Raw genomic sequence first — 23,481 nt, 5'->3', positions numbered from 1 at the left:
TTCACCACTGAATTCTACCAAACATTTCAAGATCAATAAATACCAATTCTTCACAAACGTTTCCAAAAAACTAGAAGAGGAGGGACCACGTCCCAGCTCATTTTATGAGACCATCATTATCCTGATACTGAAACAAGACAAAGATAACACAAGAAAACTAGAGATCAATATCTCTTATGAGTATGGAAGCCACAATCCTTAACAAAAATATTAGGAATCCAGCAACATATTAAAAAAACTATGCTCCATAACCAAGTGAGATTTATCCCAGAAATGCAAGGTTGGTTTAACATCCAAAAATCAATTAATGTAATATATAATATCAATAGAACAAAAAGCAGAAATTACAGGATTATCTCAATAGATGCAGAAAAAGCACTTGACGAAGTGCAACAGCATTTCATGATAAAAGCACCCAACAAAATAGGAATAGAAGTGAACAGCCCAATATCACACTTAATGGTGAAAGACTGGATGTTTACTCTTTAAGATCAGAAATAAGACAAGGATGTCCCCTCTCACCACTTCTATTCAACATTGTACTGCTGGTTCTAGCCAGGACAATTAGGCAAGACATGAAATAAAAGGCATCTATATTGGAAAGGAAGAAGTAAACCTATGTCTGTTTACACATAATATTATCTTGTATACAGATATTTAAATTATTTATTTAACATCTTTATTGCAGTATAATTGCTTTACAATGGTGTGTTAGTTTCTGCTGTATAACTAAGTGAATCAGCTATACATATACATACATCCCCATATCTCCTCCCTCTTGCATCTCCCTCCCACCCTCCATATCCCATCCCTTTAGGTGGACACAAAGCACTCTTCTCACTAGCTATCTATTTTACATTTGGTAGTGTATATATGTCTATGCCACTCTCTCACTTCGTCCCAGCTTACCCTTCCCCCTCCCCGTGTCCTCAAGGCCATTCTCTACATCTGCATCTTTTTTTTTTTTTTTTTTTTTTTTTTTTTTTGCGGTACGCGGGCCTCTCACTGTTGTGGCCTCTCCCGTTGCAGAGCACAGGCTCCAGACGCACAGGCTCAGCGGCCATGGCTCACGGGCCCAGCCGCTCCGTGGCATGTGGGATCTTCCCAGACCCAGGCACAAACCCGTGTCCCCTGCTTTGGCAGGCGGACTCTCAACCACTGTGCCACCAGGGAAGCCCTACATCTGAATCTTTATTCCTGTCCTGCCACTAGGTTCTTCAGAACCTTTTCTTTTTAGATTCCATATATATGTGTTAGCATATGGTATTTGTTTTTCTCTTTCTGATTTACTTCACTCTGTTTGACAGTCTCTAGGTCCATCCACCTCGCTACAAATAACTCAGTTTCACTTCTTTTTATGGCTGAGTAATATTCCATTGTATATATGTGCCACATCTTCTTTATCCATTCATCTGTCAATGGATACTTAGGTGGCTACCATGTCCTGGCTATTGTAAATAGAGCTGCAGTGAACACTGTGGTACATAACTCTTTTTGAATTATGGTTTTCTCAGGTTATATGCCCAGTAGTGGGATTGCTGGGTCATATGGTAGTTCTATTTGTAGTTTTGTAAGGAACCTCCATACTCTTCTCCATAGTGGCTGTATCAATTTACATTCCCACCAACAGTGCAAGAGGGTTCCCTTTTCTCCACACCCTCTCTAGCATTTATTGTTTGTAGATTTTTTGATGATGGCCAGTCTAACTGGTGTGAGGTGATACCTTATTGTAGTTTTGATTTGCATTTCTCTAATGATTAGTGTTGTTGAGCATGCTTTCATGTGTTTGTTGGCAATCTGTGTATCTTTTTCGGAGAAATGTCAATTTAGGTCCTCTGCGCATTTTTGGATTGGGTTGTTTGCTTTTTTCATATTGAGCTGCATGAGCTGCTTGGAGTTTAATCCTTTGTCAGTTGCTTCATTTGCAAATATTTTCTACCATTCTGAGGGTTGTCTTTTCATCCTATTTATGTTTTCCTTTGCTGTGCAAAAGCTTTTAAGTTTCATTAGGTCCCATTTGCTTAGTTTTGGTTTTATTTCCATTTCTCTAGGGGGTGGGTCAAAAAGGATCTTGCCATGACTTATGTCATGAGTGTTCTTCCTATGTTTTCCTCTAAGAGTTTTATACTGTCTGGCCTTACATTTAGGTCATTAATCCATTTTGAGTTTATTTTTGTGTATGGTGTTAGGGAGTGTTCTAATTTCATTCTTTTACATGTAGCTGTCCAGTTTTCCCAGCACCACTTATTGAAGAAGCTGTCTTTTCTCCATTGTATATTCTTGCCTCCTTTATCAAAGATAAGATGACCATATGTGCGTGGGTTTATCTCTGGGCTTTCTGTCCTGTTCCATTGATCTATATTTCTGTTTTTGTGCCAGGACCATATTGTCTTTATTACTGTAGCTTTGTAGTATAGTCTGAAGTCAGAGAGTCTGAATCCTCCAGCTCCGTTTTTCTTTCTCAAGATTGCTTTGGCTATTTGGGGTCGTTTGTGTTTCCATACAAATTGTGAAATTTTTTGTTCTAGTTCTGTGAAAAATGCCAGTGGTAGTTTGATAGGGCTTGCATTGAATCTGTAGATTGCTTTGGGTAGTAGAGTCATTTTCACAATGTTCATTCTTCCAATCCAAGAGCATGGTATATCTCTCCATCTGTTTGTATCATCTTTAATTGCTTTCATCAGTGTCTTATAGTTTTCTGCATACAGGTCTTTTGTCTCCTTAGGTAGGTTCATTCCTAGGTATTTTATTCTTTTTGTTGCAGTGGTAAATGGGAGTGTTTATTTAATTTCTCTTTCAGATTTTTCATCATTAGTGTATAGGAATGCAAAAGATTTCTGTGCATTAATTTTGTATCCTGCCACTCTAACAAATTCATTGATTAGCTCTAGTAGTTTTCTGGTAGTATCTTTAGGATTCTCTATATATAGTATCATGTCATCTGCAAACAGTGACTGTTTTACTTCTTTTCCGATTTGGATTCCTTTTATTTCATTTTCTTCTCTGATTGCTGTGGCTAAAACTTCCAAAACTATGTTGAATAATAGTGGTGAGAGTCGGCAGCGTTGTCTTGTTCCTGATCTTAGAGGAAATGGTTTCAGTTTTTCACCATTGGGAACGATATTGGCTGTGGGTTTGTCATATGTGGCCTTCATTATGTTGAGGTAAGTTCCCTCTATGCCTACTTTCTGGAGTGTTTTTTTCATAAATGGGTGTTGAATTTTGTTGAAAGCTTTTTCTGCATCTTTGAGATGATCATATGGTTTTTCTCCTTCAATTTGTTAATATGGTTTTTCACATTGATTGATTTGCTTATGTTGAAGAGTCCTTGCATTCCAGGAATAAACCCCACTTGATCATGTTGTATGATCCTTTTAATGTGCTGTTGGATTCTGTTTGCTAGTATTTTGTTGAGGATTTTTACATCTATGTTCATCACTGATATTGGCCTGTAGTTTTCTTTTTTTGCGGCATCTTTGTCTGATTTGGGTATCAGGGTGATGGTGGCCTCGTAGAATGAGTTTGGGAGTGTTCCTGCCTCTGCTATATTTTGGAAGAGTTTGAGAAGGATAGGTTTTAGCTCTTCTCTAAATGTTTGATAGAATTAGTCTATGAAGCCATCTGGTCCTGGGCTTTTGTTTGTTGGAAGATTTTTAATCACAGTGTCAATTTCAGTGCTTGTGATTGGGTGTTTATATTTTCTATTTCTTCCTCATTAAGTCTCGGAAGGTTGTGCTTTTCTAAGAATTTGTCCGTTTCTTCCAGGTTGTCCATTTTATTGGCATATAGTTGCTGTAGGAATCTCTCATGATCCTTTGTATTTCTGCAGTGTCAGTTGTTACTTCTCCTTTTTCATTTCTAATTCTATTGATTTGAGTCTTCTCGCTTTTTTTCTTGATGAATCTGGCTAATGGTCTATCAATTTTGTTTATCTTCTCAAAGAACCAGCTTTTAGTTTTATCGATCTTTGCTATTGTTTCCTTCATTTCTTTTTCATTTGTTTCTGATCTGATCTTTATGATTTCTTTCCTTCTGCTAACTTTGGGGTTTTTTTGTTCTTCTTTCTCTAATTGCTTTAGGTGTAAGGTTTTTGTTTCTTGTATTGCTCTAAACTTCCCTCTTAGAACTGCTTTTGTTGCATCCCATAGGTTTTGGGTCTTCGTGTTTGTTTGTTTGTTTTTAAATTTGTTTATTTAGTTACTTATTTTGTCTGTGTTGGGTCTTCGTTGCAGTGCACGGGCTTTCTCTAGTTGTGGTGAGTGGGGGCTACTCTTCATTTTGGTGCATGGGCTTCTCACTGAAATGACGTCTCTTGTTGCGGAGAATGGGCTCTAGGCACGCGGGCTTCAGTAGTTGTGGCTCGCAGGCTCTAGAGCCCGGACTCAGTAGTTGTGGCACACAGGCTTAGTTGCTCCACGGCATGTGGGATCTTCCCGGACCAAGGCTCGAACCCGTGTCCCCTGCATTGGAAGGTGGATTTTTAACCACTGTGCCACCAGGGAAGTCCAGGTCGTTGTGTTTTTATTGTCATTTGTTTCTAAGTATTTTTTGATTTCCTCTTTGATTTCTTCAGTGATCTCTTGGTTATTTAGTAGTGTATTGTTTAGCCTCCATGTGTTTGTAGTTTTTACAGATTTTTTCCTGTAATTGATATCTAGTCTCATAGCGTTGTGGTCGGAAAAAATACTTGATATGATTTCAGTTTTCTTAAATTTACCAAGGCTTGATTTGTGATTCAGGGTGTGATCCATCTTGGAGAATGTTCCATGAGCACTTGAGACAGAAGTGTAATCTGCTGTTTTTGGATGGAATGTCCTATAAATATCAGTTAAGTCCATCTTGTTTAATGTATTGTTTAAAGCTTGTGTTTCCTTATCACTTATCTGTCTGGATGATCTGTCCATTGGTGTAAGTGAGGTGTTAAAGTCCCCCACTATTATTTTGTTACTGTCGATTTCCTCTTTTATAGCTGTTAGTAGTTGCCTTATGTATTGAGGTACTCCTATGTTGGGTGCATATATATTTGTAATTGTTATATCTTCTTCTTGGATTGATCCCTTGATCATTATGTAGTGTCCTTCCTTGTCTCTTGTAACATTCTTTATTTTAAAGTCTATTTTATCTGATATGAGTATTGCTACTCCAGCTTTCTTTTGATTTCCATTTGCATGGAATATCTTTTTCCATCCCCTCCCTTTCAGTCTGTATGTGTCCCTAGGTCTGAAGTGGGTCTCTTGTAGACAGTATATATATGGGTCTTGTTTTTGTATCCATTCAGTGAGCCTGTGTCTTTTGGTTGGAGCATTTAATCCAGTCACATTTAAGGTAATTATTGATATGTATGTCCCTATTACCATTTTCTTAATTGTTATGGGTTTGTTTTTGTAGGCCCTTTTCTTCTCTTGTGTTTCCCACTTAGAGAAGTTCCTTTAGCATTTGTTGTAGAGCTGGTTTGGTGGTAGTGAATTCTCTTAGCTTTTGCTTGTCTGTAAAGCTTTTGATTTCCCCATCAAATCTGAATGAGATCCTTGCCAGGTAGAGTAATCTTGGTTGTAGGTTCTTCCCTTTCATCATTTTAAATATATTGGAAATACCATTTTACCATAATGAGAGCCAACCAGTTGTATGACTAGAATCAAAAAGACATATAGGGACTTCCCTGGTGGCGCAGTGGTTAAGAATTTGCCTGCCAGTGCAGGTGACACAGGTTCGAACCCTGGTCCGGGAAGATCCCACATGCCGTTGAGCGACTAAGCCCATGTGCCACACCTACGGAGGCTTTGCTCTAGAGCCCGCAAGCCACAACTACTGAGCCAACGTGCTACAAGTACTGAAGCCCACTCACCTAGAGCCCATGCTCTGCAACAAGAGAAGCCACCGCAATAAGAAGCCCGTACACCACAACGAAGAGTAGCCCCCGCTCACCGCAACTAGAGAAAGCCCGTGAGCAGCAACGAAGACCCAATGCAGCCAAAAGTAAATAAATTAAATAAATTTAAAAAAGAAAAAAGACATATAGTAACAAGTGTTGGTGAGAATATGAAAAAATTGGAATCCTCATATACCGCTGGTGGTGATGTAAAATGGTGCAGCGACTTTGGAAGACTCTGGCAGTTCCTTAAACAGTTGAACATAGAGTTACCATATGGTCCAGCAATTTTACTTGTAGGTATCTACTCAAAAGTGAAAACATGTCTATAGAGAAGCTTGTACATGAATGTTTATAGCAGCATTATTCGTAAAAGCCAAAAGGTGGAACAACCCAGATGTCCATCAGATGATGAATGGATAAACAAAATGTGGTCTGTGTGTACAATGAGATATTATTTAGCAATAAAAAGGAAGGAGGTAACAATACATGCTACAACATGGATGAACCTTGAAAACATTATAAGTAGAAGAAGCAAGTTACAAAAGATCATATATGATTCCATTCATATACAAGTCTATTATAGGGATATCTATAATGAAAGTAGATTTGTGATTGCTTAGGGCTGGGAAGTTAGGTGCGGGGATGGGGCACTATAGCTAAAGAGTACGAGGTTTCTTTTTAAGGTGATGAAAATGTTCTAAACTTGACTCTGATGGCTGCACAACTCGGTGACTATGCTAAAAACCATTTACCTGTACACTTTAAATAGGTGAATTTTAAAGTATGTGAATTATATCTCAGTAGAGCTGTTTTTTAAAAAGCAGACTTTGATAAAAGTAAAAAATAATAGACATGACTTTGTTCCAATAAAACTTTCTTTATGGACATTGAAATTTGAATTTCATGTAATTTTCACAAGTGAGGAAATGTTATTAAAATTTTTTCCCTGGCAGTCCAGTGGTTAGGACTGCACGCTTTCACTGCCGAGGGCCTGGGTTCAATCCGGGGTCGGGGAACTACAATCCCACAAGCCACACAGCATGGCCAAAGAATAAAATAAAATAAAAAAATTTTTAAACTTAAAAAAAGTTTTCTTCAATCATTTAAAAATGTAAAACTCATTCTTAGTTCTCAAACTGCAGTGGGTTGGACTTGTCTTGTGGACCACAGTTTACTGACCCCTGATCAAAGTTACTATTTGATACAGGTTGTGAGAGACTGACCCACAGGGAAAGGAATTTTTTGTGACATTGTTCGGCCATAATTTTGCAATGAAAAACTCTTAGTTTTTCTTCTTTAAACAGACCCCAGACCCAAAGAGGATGGACACTATTATCAGCAATGTCGGGATTTCTCAACCTTGGCACTATTGACATTTTGGCTGGAGGGTTCTTTGTGGTGGGGATTGTCCTGTGAACTGTAGGATGTGTAGCAGCATCTCTGGCCTCCACCCATTGGATTACAGGAGCACCTCCTACCTTGCCCCAGTTGTGACAACTGAAAAATGTCTTCAGACACCGTCAACTGTCCCTGAAGGCAAAACACCCTCCTCTTCCCTCCACCCTATCCTCCACCACATTGAGAACCAGTGGAAGGAATAATAGTAGTGATATTCAGAGAGACAGACTGTTACAACATACAGCCTGTCAAGCTTTAATGTACACATAAATGACCTGAAGATCTTGGTAAAATGCAGATTCTGATTCTGTAGTTCTGCGGTTGACTGAGAATTCTGCATTTCTAACAAATTCTCGAGTGATGCCAATGCTACTGGTCCAGGGACCACACTAAAGTAGCAAAGCATTAGTAGTAGTTAAAAAGTAGTAGTAGAGGGCCTCCCTGGTGGCGCAGTGGTTAAGAATCTGCATGCCAATGCAGGGGACACAGGTCCGAGCCCTGGTCCGGGAAGATCCCACATGCCACGGAGCAACTAAGCCCGTGAGCCACAAGTACTGAGCCTGCGCTCTAGAGCCCGCAAGCCACAGCTACTGAGCCCGCGTGCCACAACTACTGAAGCCCGCATGCCTAGAGCCCATGCTTCACAACCAGAGAAGCCACTGTGATGAGAAGCCTGTGCACCGCAACAAAGAGTAGCCCCCGCTCAGTGCAACTAGAGAAAGCCCGCATGCAGAAACGAAGACCCAACGCAGCCAAAAATAAAATAAATAAATTTATAGAAATAAAAAAGGTAGTAGTAGAAAGTGCACAGGCTTTGAAATAAGACAGACCTGGGCTTGAATTCCAGCTAAACTACTTAAAGCTTGGATAAGATACTCAAGCTCTCTGAACCTCAGTATGCACATCAGTAAAATGGAACTACTATTACTGACCCTGCAAGGTTGTTCTAAGGACTCATGGAATGCTTAGTGCTGGGCAGAAAGGAAGGGACTATAGTCAGCCTAAAGCAGGAGGCTTGGGTCACCATGGGCACTGACTGCCCTGTTGTGATTTGTCCAGCCATCGTATCTCATCAAACCTCAAATTTCCAGTGAAAATACCATGTTCAAATATTCTGTCGAAAGTAATGGTAGTTTGATTCATGATGATGGAGAGAACTCTGAGAAGCCACTAGTCTTGCTCTCCTGCTCTATTTTTATGTTGTACATTAACTGAGCAAGATGCTAATGCGAGAAGATGCTAATGCAAAGATGCATTTTGAAGAAAAGAGAGATGGTACTTGAGGAATTCTTGGTTTTATTGAGGTCAAATGTAGGTGGCTTTCTAAGAAGGACTCAAATTCAGAACCAGTGGTAGTTAACATACGAATCATGTTAATGATGCTAATCATTTCAGACTGCAGAGATAGGGGGAAACATCTCTTTCTTGCACCACTTACTTCATTGCATAATTGGCTTGATGCTGTGGAGGATTTTTCCACTTGAAAGATTTGATAGTTGTCATTTTGAGAAAGTGGATGCTGAATGTAATTTGCCAGGAGGCTAAACGGTTTTGTTACTTCTTTTCTAGGTAGGAATTTTACTCTGATAATTCAATCTATCAGTAAGAAGAGCCAAATATGAAAAATTTCTCGAACTTGAGTTGTGAGAGATCCTAATACCATCTTATATCAAAACCAAAGCCTCCTTCTCCTGTTTGTTGGCATCCCAATCATTTTCACATACCCAAGCACAATTATGATTGGATTAAATACCAACATTACAGATCATTCCAGTATACAAGTGGACATACAGTGGTCCATAACGGGCGGAACTTTCAAAAGGAGAAGGCAGAACAACTCTGGTGATTTCAGTAAGATGTTAAATCCTAGACACCCCAAGATCGAGGCAAATGATTCCCTTCCAGGATGTAAACTCCAGGAGGGAGTTCAAACTGGTGTTTGAACCCTGGCTTCTCCGTGGAGCTCTTCTGTGACCTTCGGCAAATCTCTTTTTTCTCCCAGGCCTCAGTTTTTCCACTTTAAAACAGGGGGAAGAACTTGATTTCAAAGGCTCTCAGCTTCGCATCCTATTTTAGGTGATCTGGGCAGAAGAAGCTCATTGTGCAACTTTCTGTTTCATATTTCCTCCTTAGGTAGGAAGTCATTTCAGGGTTTGAGCGTGTAGGTATGAGAAAATCTGCTAGAGGACAGAACAAATATTGCTTAGGGAAAAGAGCCAGCATCCTGATGGGGTAAGTTGGCTTAGGTGGAAGGAAGACCCACCACTGCCCCCGTCTCCCTGATGGATCTTAGACTTGCCTCTCTAAACCTAAATACTATTATTCTAAATGAGAATAATAGTATTCGAGGTAGACCTTTACAGGCACTTAGCCCAGGGTCCGACCATAGTAAGCACTTGGTAAACATTAGCTTTGTATCATGAGTTGGGAGTGTGAGAATAAAGAGGAAAGGTCTCATGCTAGAGGCACTGTAAATTTTCTCCTTTAATCATCTCCTTCATTTTCTTTGAATCTTCTTCAGATTATCCATGGCTTTGTAATTATAGACCCTCTAGACTCCACAATTAGTCTAAATATAGTGAGCTTTACCTTATGCCATATACTTAAGGATCTTTTTTGTAATGTGCTCTATAAATGGTCTCTATTTAGCTTGATGTCCCCTGTGATAGCAGGATTCTTTTCTGATTTCTGCCATGCTTCATTATTCTCGATTCCTTTGTCCCCCATGTGTCATTTTGAAATTTTTCTCTTTTGTTTTTGATGACTTCTCCAATTATTCATGCTAGTTTTGCATTCTTCTCCAAGGACATTTTTGGTGCTTGTTTATTCTTAATTTCAGAAGTTAAAAAAGCATTTGCGGTCTTAAAAACCCAGAATTGAGTTTTCTCAGAGCTGGTAATCATTTTAGCCAGCTGATGACGAGGCTTCTCTGGTTTGTGACAGGATGATGTGTTCCATCCTCCTGTCTGTGCTTTGTCTGATTTAGATTCTAAGTCCACATGTTTTAGTACTTTTTAAAAAAATTTTTAAAATTTTTGGCTGCGTTGGGTCTTCGTTGCTGCGCGTGGCTTTCTCTAGTTGTGGCGAGCAGGGGCTACTCTTCATTGTGGCGCGCGGGCTTCTCATTTCAGTGGCTTCTCTTGTTGTGGAGCGCAGGCTCTAGGTGCACAGGCTTCAGTAGTTGTGGCTCGCAAGTTCTAGAGTGCAGGCTCAGTAGTTGTGGCTCACGGGCTTCGTTGCTCCGCGACATGTGGGATCTTCCAGGCCCAGGGCTCGAACCCATGTCTCCTGCATTGGCAGGCGGATTCTTAACCACTGCGCCAACAGGGAAGCCCGCTTTAGTACATTTTTGTCAAGCAAAAATTTATTACCAATTTAGTGCTGATCTCGGGAAATCTTCAGTCACCTGTGCTGAGTTGAGGCACTTGTCCTAGTTCAGGAATCACTGCGACACCACTAGGTGGGGTCAGAGCACATCATTTCTAAAGGAATTGGCCTTTTTCCTCTCCTTTTTTTGAAGTACTTTTAAATATAAATTACAATTTTCACAGAGTCCAGGGCAGGAGGAGTTAATCCACTGGGTAACACTTAGTCATGGGTGGTGTTTCAGAGTCTGTTCATTTTACTTCATGTTTAGGCATTTGAAATTGAGCTTTGTGCTGCCAGCACTGAATTTACTATTGTTTCCTATTCATAGCTCTCTGCAGAATTCTTATTCTCAGTGTTTGAAACATTTTTTTAAACATCTTTATTGGAGTATAATTGCTTTACTATGGCGTGTTAGTTTCTGCTTTATAACAGGGAATCAGTTATACATATACATATGTTCCCATATCTCTTCCCTCTTGCGTCTCCCTCCCTCCCACCCTCCCTATCCCACCCCTCTAGGTGGTCACAAACCACCTAGCTGATCTCCCTGTGCTATGCGGCTACTTCCCACTAGCTGTTTTACATTTGGTAGTGTATATATGTCCATGCCACTCTCTCACTTTGTCACAGCTTACCCTTCCCCCTCCCCATATCCTCAAGTCCATGCTCTAGTAGGAAACATTTGTAATCATTGGTAATTGCTGAATATCAACAGCATGCTTGGTGCTAAAAAACTTGTATTTTTCATTAGCATGACAATCACCATTTTTGTTGCATTAGAGTTCATTATTGTAAGTCAGCTCCTGATTATTAGTAGTAAGGAACATGATTGCAGTGGCAGTACCTGCGTAAGGGAAAGTAGAAAGCACACAGAAATTAAGTGTTAAGGGTCATTGACATCCCCCAAAACGATTTTAAGATATAGAATGGGATGTTAAAGGATTAAAAGAAAATGATTATAGCAGTGAAAAATACTCCACGGTTTATACAAAACCATCTCAAGCTCGTAGACTCAGAGGGTATTAATCCTGCAAGCCCACTTGACGAGTGTGGAAGCTGAGACCCAGAGAGGTTAAGCGACTTTCCCAACACAGCGGGTTTGGGTGTTTCATAGCTATTTGACAAGGCCATGATTGCCCTCATGTTGTGAGTTAAATTCCAAAGATAGAGATTGTCTTCTTTACTTTGGAGGAATTGCATTGCTTTTATAGCATATAACTATTGTTTCTTTTTGCTTTGTCATCTGTCAGCTGACTGTCAAAGCTTCAAGCCTCTCATCTTTTTTCACAGCATTACAAAATTTGGGCCTTGCATGGGGGCACAATTGATTGACAGATGAAGAAACTGAGGCGCAGTTGAGCTGTGTGGCTCACCCAAGGTTGTGCGTGGCGGACGGGGGAGTTTCGGACGCAGATCCCCTCTCTGGGCTCACGGCCGCTGCTAGAACCTGTCTCCGCTAAAGCAGGCAATGTGCCAGGAGCTGCAAACATAAGAACTTTTCTCCCCCCAAAAAATCTATAATTCATTTTGTTTTGAAAGACTTCTCAGAGTTTAAAACCTCCGTTTTGTGGCTTGCCGAGGCGCTGTGATCTGTTTCTTACTGGTCTCTTGTTCTGTGGAAATTTTTCTTGGTTGGCTTTTTGAGATTTAGATTTCCTTGCCAAGGTATTTTTAGAGAGTGGAGATCAGTATGTGTCCCCAAAGGGGGCGGGTATATACCTTCAGGCCCAATTATGCAATTAGAATTTTAATGAGGAGTGTCATAAATTCTTGCTTCATTGCAATCATTACCTAGAAGACTGTTCTACTCAGAAGGCTCAGCTTAGGTATCATCATCATTATCATCAACATCATCAGCCAACCACAAGCATTTGTGAAGTGGCCACAGATTATACAGCACTTGTGTGGGTCCTGGGAGACTTAAAGAGAGAGAAAGAGGAAGGGAGAAGGGGAGAGAGAGAGAGAGAGAGAGAGAGAGAGAGAGAGAGGGAGAGAGAGTGTGTGTGTGTGTGTGTGTTAGCCCTTGTCTTCAAGGAGTTTATGATCTGCAGAATTGCAGGAAGGACAGGAATCTTGGGCAGAGACAGACACCTCATTTTTCCGTGTATGTAAAGTACATACTAACTCACATATCTGGTATTGTATGCGTGGGAGGGAGACAGTGGTGAGATAAAGAAGGAATCTTAGAAAGGTCTGGTTGTGGGTAACTAGAGACATGTAGGTTTGCTGACCAGGGAGGGCAGAGGCTGCCTTGTAACAAGGCAGAGCAGTTGGTTGGAGGAGAGAGGAGGTAATTGGTGGAGGGCCTTGAAACCAATGATTTAAATAGATTCAGCATACTAACAGCGATGATTGGAGGACTGGGAGAGGAAAATTACTTGCTGTGGTTGATTATGGCAGAAACTGACAGGGCAAGATTGGAATTGAGTTTTTTGTTTTGTTTTGTTTTGTTTTGTTTTTGCAAAAAGGAGGTTTCAGGTTTGTGAGATTTTGTGCAGATCGAGATAAGGGATTTGGGGGTCGTGATTGGTAGAGCAAAGAGACGAGTCTCTTTTTTTGGCTAAAATCTTGTTTCTATTTGGAGGGTCTCCTTTTCCCTGAGAAATAATGGCTGATTAGGAGTGGTGTGTGTGTGTCCTTAACCACGACAGGAAACACAGACATGAGACACAGAACCTGCTTCCATGGTATGAGTTGGGGAGGGTCGGTTTTACACCCCCATTTACTGCACTCTTTTATCCTCTTTGATTAACTGGAATAGATTTTAATGGGACTCATTATTCACTACTGCACAGCAAAATCATTTTTATAACTCTTTCCATTGTGTTTATCTTGTAAATGGAGGTGTTTGGCATCTGTTTTTTCAAAACAGACCAATAAAAGTTGTATTTAGGTTTGGATCCAGCACATCAGCATCTTAAATTCTCAACTCTTCTCTGAAATCAGTTCTCGTAGGGCAGCCACGACTGCAAAAGTCAATTAGGGGTGAACGTGGAGAGGGGAGATCACAGCCCTCCTTGCTCTTGCGTTCCCGAAATCACGGTAAACACGCTACATGTGTCCTGAGCCCGGGGAGGTACGGTCCCTCTATTGCTCTGTCTGTAAGGGAGCTAACCTTTCAATAGTTTTTATGGAAAATGCTGGGGCAGCTTGTGAACTAATTAGAAGAAACCCTGATAAGTGAATGCCGGGTCTGTCCGTCGGTTCTCTTTCCTCTTCTGTGGAGTAGACAGCCAGTCAAATAGCATCTCTTGTGTGGCTGATAATCCTGTCCCCCGACATCTATGAAATGGGATGTCACTTCTCTGCTAGCTTCTCCAGGTCTGAGTCTTCTCTGTAAAGCTGAAGTTTCTCTGGGGCTTCTGATTCTCAGGCATTTCACACATGGCAGCCACATTCGATTCTCTGCACGGCCCAGAGAAAGCAGTGCGAGAAATGCAATGCGAAGGCTGCCAAAGCCAAAAAAACAAGTGGTAGTTTTAGAGTTGTGAGTCTAAACCTGGCCTGTTGTAAGAAGATGTCTCAGACGTTATTCAAAATGCTTCCCCGGTTAATAGACCCTGATTGGTCCTGTAGGTTATTGGTGCCAGTTGCTTCCAACAACAGAAAAGTGCTGCATTCCAGCTACGTTCCTGCTGCAGAGCCTAAGTGCTTAGTGCTATTTCCTTAAAACATTTGAGGTTGATAAATGACAAGCACTTCACTCTGGGTAAAGCTCATAAATCCAGCCCCTACAAAAGATAACAAGCTGACAGCACTTAGTCCTGTTTATAAAGTTCATACACATCCATCTGTGATAGAGGCATGGGATGGATCTGGGAAATAGCACCGCAGCCCGTTAAAGTAATGCAAGAACACAGCCACGATGCAAGACGCGCCGTGCGCCCAGACTCCCTGCCATTTGCCCTGAGCTTCAAGGGCATCTGGAGGCCGAGGCCCACAGAGCTGGAGCCCACAGGCCATGGAGTCCGACTCCTTCCTGCAAATCTCCTTTCTCCCTCCCTCCACCGCTCCTTTTCTGCCTGCAAGATGAGCCCCTGCCTCATCGCCTCCCTCCCTTCACTGGGCTGAGCAGAGGCGGGGGTGAGGGGGTATGTGGAGCAGTGGAACACTTGCCCCAGGGCGGAAGAGATGAGTTCAGGTGAACATTTCATCAGCACCAGGGACTGTTCTCTTTTTGGCAATCTGTTCGGGAAAAATGACAAACCCTCCAAAAAGGCCTGTAAGTAGCATAAGTGCAAAGCCTGAATGGCTTATGTGCTAGCAGGTATCAGAAGAGAAAATGTTTTAATAAAAAAAGAAACACGAGACTCATCCCACTGGTCGTGGCTCCTTAGAGACGTGGCAGGTATTGTTCAGGGGGGCCTGGCTGCTCAGAGCAGGGACTGAACGACCCAGGCCCTGAGTGGCTGTGGTGGGTGCAAGCTGTCACACGCGTGGGGCTGAAGCCATGTACACAGTACCGCACTGAACATTCAGTACTGCAGATAGGACAGTCACGCTGCTTGTCAGATACCAGAAGAACGCAAAGAGCGTTCCTTCACTTGACAATAGCCTGGACCCAAGCGGCAGACATGCTGTTCCCTCCGGCTGGAGTGACCTCTCTTCCTTCAGCCCCTTCACCAGAGGACCAGCTGCTGCCTGGCTTTTGAGACCCAGCTCAGACGGCATCTCCCCAGGGAAGCCACTCACAGACCCCCAGGCCCGAGCTGCGTTCCCTCAGTCCTCTGTTCTGTGAGCATTTGCCAGGTTGCACTTTCCTTATCCGTTCACCTGTCTTCCCCATCAGCTGTGAATAGGGACAGCGTCTTGTCCCAGATTCATCATTCATCTCTGGGGCCAAGCGCAGTGACTAGGATGTAGTGGGTGCTCAATAAATGTTTGTCAAGTGAGTGATGGCTCGGTTAGCACGATGAGAATTGATGGTGCCCTTTCTGATCTGCCATCCATCATGCGTGGAGTGGAACACAACTGGAGGCTTTAAACGATGCCCCTTGAGAATATAAGAAGAGGCGGGGTTAGAATGAGTAATCACCACCTTTTATTGAGTATTTACTGTGGCACCTTCTTAGGCTTTTCAAATGTATCAGTGCACTTAATCCTGAGATCAATCTGCTAAAACAGGTTCTGTCTATTATCCCTGTTGCAAAGCACAGGGAAGTTCAATAACTTGCCCAAGGTCACACAGCGGCAGCACTGAGATTCATACCGATGTTAGATAACCACTGTTTCTCTCTGCCTTTTAGACTGGTTCCTGGAAGGAATTAAGCCCTAATCTTCGGAAGCATCCATCTTATGTAATGATTTAGCTTCTCTCCTGTACATCTAGAATGGTACGAGTTATGTTCCATCCTAGGGAAAAAGGAGAAAACAGCCACTCAGACAGCTTTCTGTGGTTCACACGACAGGTCAGAGTTAGGAGACAAAGAATTGGTTTTATTTTTAATTTTTTTTGGCCATGCCATATGGCTTTCGGGATCTTAGTTCCCCAACCGTGCCCCCTGCAGTGGAAGCATGGAGTCCTAACCACTGGACTGCCAGAGAATTCCCAAGAATTGATTTTAGATGGTAGTTGAAAGTACAGCAAGTGTTCCCCAGCCTCTGTTCTCCAGCCAAACTGAATTACAATACTGTCATTTCCTACAAGAACCATCTAGACCTCTAGACCTTCGCATATGCTCTTCCCTCTGCCTGTAACACACTTGCCTGCTCTCTCTTCCTTCCCCAAGGCTGGTCTTCACTTGGCTTCTCTTTCCCACCAGTTCAGATGCCATTGCCCACCCGTTCAAGAGAGAGGGTCCCTCCAGTCCCTGATGTCCCTGTTGTGGCACTGGGTGCTATAGTGCTGACCACCACACCCGGAGCTGATTTGTGTGTGGGGCGAGGGGAATGATTATCTGTTTCTGACAGGTTCACACCCTGGGCCTGTTGTCTTCTGTCCCCCATTTATCCCCTGCACCTCGGCTGGTGCTCGGACACAGCGTGTGTTCACTAAATGTTTGTCGAAGGAGTGGACGAATGGGGGTTCATTTTGCTTTACACTTTTGAGCCTCAGGTTTTGAAGTGGTCAAGTCTGTTCTGTCGCACAGCCATCGTTTGCCACGTCTTGTGTGTGCACACTCGGCGGGTGCTGTGGGGAGTAGAGAGATGACCGGCGTTGCTCTTGTTCTGAGGTGCCTACGATCTAGGGAGATGCTTAGGTGGTCACATCACCTTCCCACATCAGCACAGCGCAGTGGACCAGTGATAGAACTGGAGGTGGGTGTGCTCATGCTCTTGCGAGTCAGCAGCACCAAGGAAGGCCCATTGCAACCCAAGACCTCCCATCCTCAGGGTGTCCCAAGAACCACCAGGAGTAACTGTGACCGGTGGTTCCTGTTTGTGAAGAAGTAGAAACCCAAATTAGGAAGACTAAGCAAGCCTCATACATTTGGGGAAGGCATGTTGAAAAGTGCACCCTCATGTAGGTAACAACACATTGGAGGTTAGATTTAGCCCAAGAGAAAAACTTAATGACTAAAAACTAGAACACTTTATTTTGTAAATAGAGCTAAGACTTAAAATCAGGTGTATTTAGGACATCTCTACTTGGTTTCCTCAGGCACCCTATCTTGCTTTGTCTAGAACTTAATTACTCATCTGTTTCCCTCAAAACTTGCTGCTCCTGCTTCTCCTGTCTTCCATCCCTCCTCTACTGGAACCACCTGATGCTCAAGCCAGGAATTCAGATGTTTCTCTTGATGCTTTTCTAGTTCTCAGGCTTTCTCTCCTTCGCACTGCCTTCATCAAGGTGGGAGTTGGCCTCCCTTCTGCCCTGCTTGATTCCAGGCTCCTTTCCTCCAACCTGTTGTTAGTGCACATTCTAGAATGCAGGTCTGATCCCATCATTCCTCTGCCTCTGGGTATATGGAGAGTCCTGGTCCATCCCCACCAGGCCCACTGAGTTCAGGCTGTCTGTTTCACCTCTGCCAGATGGCATGCAGTTCCCTGTAGAGATCATGACGTTTGTCTGTTTTTAGACTTATTTCCTTTTCTCCTTTAACTAATTCTCCCTTGTTCTTTAAAGCTTTTTCCAACCTGGGTCGTTACTTGAGTCTTCGGCAGGGAACATTCTTCCAGAATTTCACATCCTCAGTGTCTAATATTGCTGGGCACATAGGATGTGCTGTGTAATGCTTGCTGAAAGATTAGCTGAGAGGATGGGGAGTTCCCTGGTGGCCTAGTGGTTAGGATTCCAGGCTTTCACTGCTGTGGACAGTGTTCAATCCCTGGTCGGGGAACTGAGGTCCCACAGGCTTCGAGGTGCAGCCAAAAAAAGGATTAGATGAGAGGAAGCAGAGGCTTTAATTCACATTGAGCTGTAAAGGAGCAATAAATACCGGGCTCTTCTGAAAATGGGTTTTGTTTTAGGGTGGGAGAAGAGTGTTAAGATACCAGTTACTTACTGGAAAAGGTGGCTGGGGAGTGCTGGAGGAGAGCAAGATGAAAGGAACCCCACAGAGCAGAAAAAGAGGCGATCTGGGGGGTTGCCTACCTTAGACCACCAAGAAGAAGGCCAGTTGTCTGCTGTAGCAGGCTGCCAAAGAATGTTTCCTTATACAGAAAGGGGACAGGTCTACTGTGGGTAATTAATTACTTAGACTCATTTCCAATTTGACACCCTACAATTCTTAAAGTTGAAAATATAAGCCAGGCATTCTGAATCGGTGTGAAAAAATTTACCCTCTCTTCACTTTATTGCAAGCTCCACAGTAGCAAAGACATTGTCTCTGCATTCAACAGAGATAATTTTGCATTTTAGAAACAAGGAAGTAGAAAACTGCATTAATATGAGATTATGTTTGAGAATTTAAGCTCCCAAATCAGGAAATCCACTCACCATTTTCTTGGTAGCTCTCGTTTAGATGCACCACACACCCACTTGCAGACAGCCCCTTGTGCCAGAGCCCGCCCTGCCAGAGCCCGCCCTGCGGTGGCCGTGAGTTATGGCGGATTGGGGATCATTACCTTGATCTTCTTGGCCCTTGGGTATTTCACTTCTCCAAGTCAATGTGTGCTCTTAAGTGTTACATTATCTTGTAGCAAAGTAGGCATTTATAATTTATATACTATGTACTGGCTTAAAATAGAAACAAGAGGATAATCAGCATCCTGAAGCTCCTAGTTTTCCAAAATAACATTTCTTCAGTGAAGTCCGCCCGTAGGAATTAAAACCTACCGTGAATTAAAAAACCCTTTGTCCCAGTGTCAGACTGGGACACAGGTGTGCCAACAAGCATTATTAAGCCTTACAAAAGGGGAAGATCATCTTTTTAAAATAAAACATTTTATTTTATTTTACTCAAAATAATTTCTAAAGAACTCAACCTTTGTAGTGTTGCAGGGGCCCCACTGAAGTCACAGAGAGGGGACGGGGGCAGGGCTAGAGCGTCTTTTGGAGAAGGACAAAAGCTAGTCCATATCTCCACCCTGCGTCTGCTGTAGTTTCGGTGTGCTTCCATCTAGGCTGCTTCTTTGCTCTTGGACTTTGAATATACACACGGAGAAGGATGGGCTTTCCTGTTGAGTTCCTCGTAGGGAACACGCCGTCCATTCACATATATTAAAAATAGAAGGCCTGCTTGAAAAATCCTCTAGAATCAGGTTTTGGCAAACACCAATCAGATTTTAGAGGTCTAACTTATTTTTTTTCCTTCTTGCTTTTATAAGAAGTCTCTGAACCCTGAACTTCCCCAGTTCCTTTTCATTGTGCATCTTCAGCGTGCCAGGACCTTGGGTGGAAATTTCTAATGAGAGCAGGAGAAGGACAGACGCCCCTGCAGTCAGGTGGTCTTCCTCTTCCGATGTCTGGTGACCTCGTATTTAAATCCACCATCTGTGCCCACCATCTCCGTGATGTGTCTTGTGCTCATCCCTGTACGCAGGTGTCCATTTGAATGTCCACCTGATACTTGGGGGCCACTGACTGGGGTCGAGGCCAGCAGCTGCTATGGGTGGCTGCATCACGGGTGGCAACATTTACTAAGCTCCTGGGTATTTTCTTCCCCTATTATGATATTGAACCTGCTTTTCTGGCCACAAGATTGAAGAGCTGAGAAATGGGCTTAGCAGCCATTGCTTCAGGTCCTTTTGAAAATGAGGCTACGGGATTAGCACACTACAGTATATTCCTGTCTGTTTGTCCCCTGGGTTTCGATACAAGAGTTTGGAGTTGCTGCATGTGGCTGTGGGTGGACACCTCCTCTTTGGCCTTGGTTACACATCATGATGGGGAGAGACCCGTGATTGGACTGGCTGGTCTCTAGTGGTTCTTTTTCCCCATGATTTGTGACGTCAGTTACAACTTCGTACCCTATGTTGCGTTTTAAAAAAAAATCAAGTAAAACTAGTCTTTACATTTTAAAAAGCTAGCCTTTTATTAAAGGGCAGAGTCATGATTAAAAAGAAAATCAACAAGAAAATCTTGAGGAAACGAATGTCTCTAGAAGCTAACCTTGGGTTAATGGGAGAAGCTTGACTCTTAAATGTGGACGTTATTTACCAGCTTTCCTAAATTGGCAGCTTTGGGCATATTAAGATCTGTAAGGAACTGTCCAAGGGAGGTATTGTGTATGCTTTGCAGTGATTAAGCCATTAAGCTCTAATTATTATTTTCCCACTCATGGTTTTGTGTAGGAAGGTTTACAATTATTTAGGAATTCTGTGCTCCTCAGCCATCTTAGCGTCATCCCCACCTTTCAGAACCTGAGGTCGGGGGAGCAGAGAAAAGGTTTTCCTGCGAGCAGATTACCACTTGGGCTCAGCTGTCTTCCCCTGTTGGTTTGTTCCCTTGCAGATGAAGTGGAAGGGGAAGGACCTGTTTGACTTGGTGTGCCGGACCCTGGGGCTTCGGGAAACCTGGTTCTTTGGCCTGCAGTATACAATCAAGGACACCGTGGCCTGGCTCAAGATGGACAAGAAGGTGGGCCCAGACCCTGATGACACCAGTGGGGCTGGCATGAGCTCTAGATTTCCCCTGAGCATGTGTCTAGCTTATTGCTCATCATGGGGCATTATGGGTACACAGCAGAGAGAGGGGCGGGTTGCGGAGGAAGTTATACGGGACAGGATGCGGGCCTAGGGAGACCCCGCCCCTGTTCCTCACCGGCTACCCCGGGGCCTGCAGAACCACCCAGGACTGACCAGCTGCCATCCCTGGCTTCTTCCTTCTTGTCACCGGGTGTCACCTGATTGCTTCAGGCTTAATGCCATTCTGTTGACTGAGCCATGAGTCAGGCTTCGTGGATAGAAATTACTATTGTATTATCGTTTGGGGTTTTTTCCCCACAATTTATGTCTTTGAAAGATTTTCTTGGGGCTCCTGTTCTTTAGGGAATGTTTTAGAGTATTTTTGAGAAACACCATGGCCCAACTCAATTTATTCATTAACATGATCTAAGGAATAAAGAGTGCCCTGGTTCCCGCGGTGAAGGAAGAATGTCTATTTTGTTCTCATGATATTCTGGGGCTTCTGAGGCCTGGTGTACAAGTCTGGACTCCCAGCAGTTCTAATGTGGCTTAGAAATGGATATTGCCTCGGGGAACTGCCCTCTGCGTGGGTTCTTATGTGCTCACAGAGACGCTGTCACCTACTTACCTGCCAACCTATCCATGGAGACGCTGAGAGCAGGGCCATATGTTTTAGTCAGTGACTCCTAAAAGACCCCTGAATCTCTGAGTAAGTCAGTGTCTCATTTTTACCCCCAATTACCCCCTGCAATTGCCTACCTCATTCTATTATCTACTACTTTGCATGATAAACAGTGAAAGCCTCCCGTCTTCTACAAGTTTGACTCTAAACTCAGGCGTTCAAATTGTGTTTACATATGTACGCAGTAATCTGAATCTTCACGTTGGGGTCCCTGCTGGTTATAAATTTCACATGGTAATTCCCAACAATCATGAATGTCCAAGTGCTGCCATGCCAGCAAGAGCGTCCTAGATCAGGTTTATTTTGAATCTCTTGGGCACCACGACCAGGAATTTGGGCAGGAGCCTGGAGAGTTATCTACCAAAGACAGCAAAACCTTCAGTATCATTTTGTGACTCTCGGCAAAGTAAATTTGAAATCGTACCTGAGTGTTGGCCAAATGGATATTAGATTGGGGGCCTCAGGAGCCGTGGAGCCTGCTGCTCAAAGGAAATAAATTATGACACATGTTAATGGAGCCTTGTAGCCTGTCACATGGCATGTTTATGTCCTGAGATGAAATTCATTCTGGAGAGCAGATGGCTCAAGCTTTCCAGTGGGTGGATGAAATTGTTAGAATATTAAAGGCAGAGTGGTTTACTGGCTGTGCTCAAGTATTTCGTGGGGCATCTCTAGAGGTTCCTTGAAACAAAGGGTTGCCATGATGGACGTGTTTTACTTTTGTTGCTCAGTTAATGTTTAGATGCTTTCACAAATATTTAGTTCATCATCTCTAAGCTCCATTCCAGTATGGACCTAAATGTTGTAGGTAGTCAGCAAGACAAAAGAGTAAAGGAAGATTCCACTACTTGAGAAAATTAAAAAACCTTCAGCCTACCGTAAAGGATAGTGCCCAAGGCCTTTGAGTTATAAATTTCTAGTTTTTAGCTATCTCTGTGGCCTTGAAAACATTTGTGCCTGAATCATCTTAGCTCCACTCACCACTTGGGGATATTGATTAATTTGATTAATTCACCATGTGAAGTGAATGTTACCTCCTGTTATAGATGGCTTTGTGAATGCTTCAAACTGTAGAATCACAACCTTTGGGAAATGTGATAAATTTAGAAGGGAGAAAAATGTTTATACACTCCCTGCAGAAGGTCCTTTGATGGTGGCCTGGGAGGGAGAGGGGCGAAACTAGCTTGTTTTTCTTTTGCTCTGTAATTCCGCAGGTGCTGGATCATGACGTTTCAAAGGAAGAGCCAGTCACCTTTCACTTCCTGGCCAAATTTTATCCTGAGAATGCCGAGGAGGAGCTGGTTCAGGAGATCACGCAACATTTATTCTTCTTGCAGGTACCCCTTTCCATGCTACCCCCCTGATCTTGAGAGAACCGCCCCCAGGGGTAGCAGCAGAGGCAGCCTGGGCCAACCCCTCGGATTTGACCACATATGCCTCCACATTGTGAAAATGTTCTCCCTCTGGAAAGCCAGTCCCTTTGGTTCTATAATGAAAAACAGTCTTCAGGACAGAACTGTACTTGAGTGATGATAATTGGCATCAAATGAAATTGCAAAAGTATGATGGTGAAAGAACACATACAAGTAGCTCCCTAACTAGAAACATCTTTGAAGATGGCTCCTCACTAACTTAGAAGTACTCAATAGTTGCCCAGGAAGTCTAAAAAGAGAGTCTTGCAAAGAGTAGTTCTTCCAGAAATTTAAAATCTGCTCTCATGAAGGCAGGACTTCAGAACTCCAGTGACACTTGGTAAATCCCACACACGTGGTACTTCAAACATCATGTTTCATGCCACTCTTTGTCTATATTGCCTTATTTTCCACCTATTCCCTTATTAGACTGTAAGCCCCTTTAAGGCAAGGCTCGTTGAGTGCACGGTGGGCACCCCGTAAGTAATTGTTCCACCGAATTGAAGAAATTAGGAGATCCATAATTATAGGTTCAAAGACAGCTAGTTGACCATCTAGAGGTGCAGCTAGGGGGACTGGTGTGAGGATGAGAACCTTGTCAGTTTTGCTTGTGTTCCTACTGCTCGCTCAGAGCACTTTCCGAGTTTCACGGTTAGTTATGGTGCTTGGCGCTGGAACGGCTGGTGTGTCCACCATCAGTGACGGAAAAGACCCTAGCAGGGCGTTAATTACATGATTGC

The 23,481-nt window shown here is 43.0% G+C and overlaps 1 protein-coding gene across 3 annotated transcripts in view; it reads left to right on the top strand.

The window, feature by feature from the left end:
- Positions 1-23,481, top strand: part of NF2 (NF2, moesin-ezrin-radixin like (MERLIN) tumor suppressor) — a 77,988-nt gene that overhangs the window by 5,281 nt on the left and 49,226 nt on the right. For all 3 annotated transcript variants that reach the window (XM_004283744.3, XM_033412916.2, XM_033412917.2), the window contains exons 2-3: positions 20,475-20,600; positions 22,544-22,666. In XM_004283744.3, coding sequence (XP_004283792.1) covers positions 20,475-20,600; positions 22,544-22,666 — 249 coding nt within the window. The remainder of the gene's footprint in view (positions 1-20,474; positions 20,601-22,543; positions 22,667-23,481) is intronic.

This window comes from Orcinus orca, chromosome 15 (assembly GCF_937001465.1).
Source record: "Orcinus orca chromosome 15, mOrcOrc1.1, whole genome shotgun sequence".
Classification (NCBI taxonomy): domain Eukaryota; kingdom Metazoa; phylum Chordata; class Mammalia; order Artiodactyla; family Delphinidae; genus Orcinus; species Orcinus orca.
This window is presented reverse-complemented; position numbering and strand designations above follow the sequence as displayed.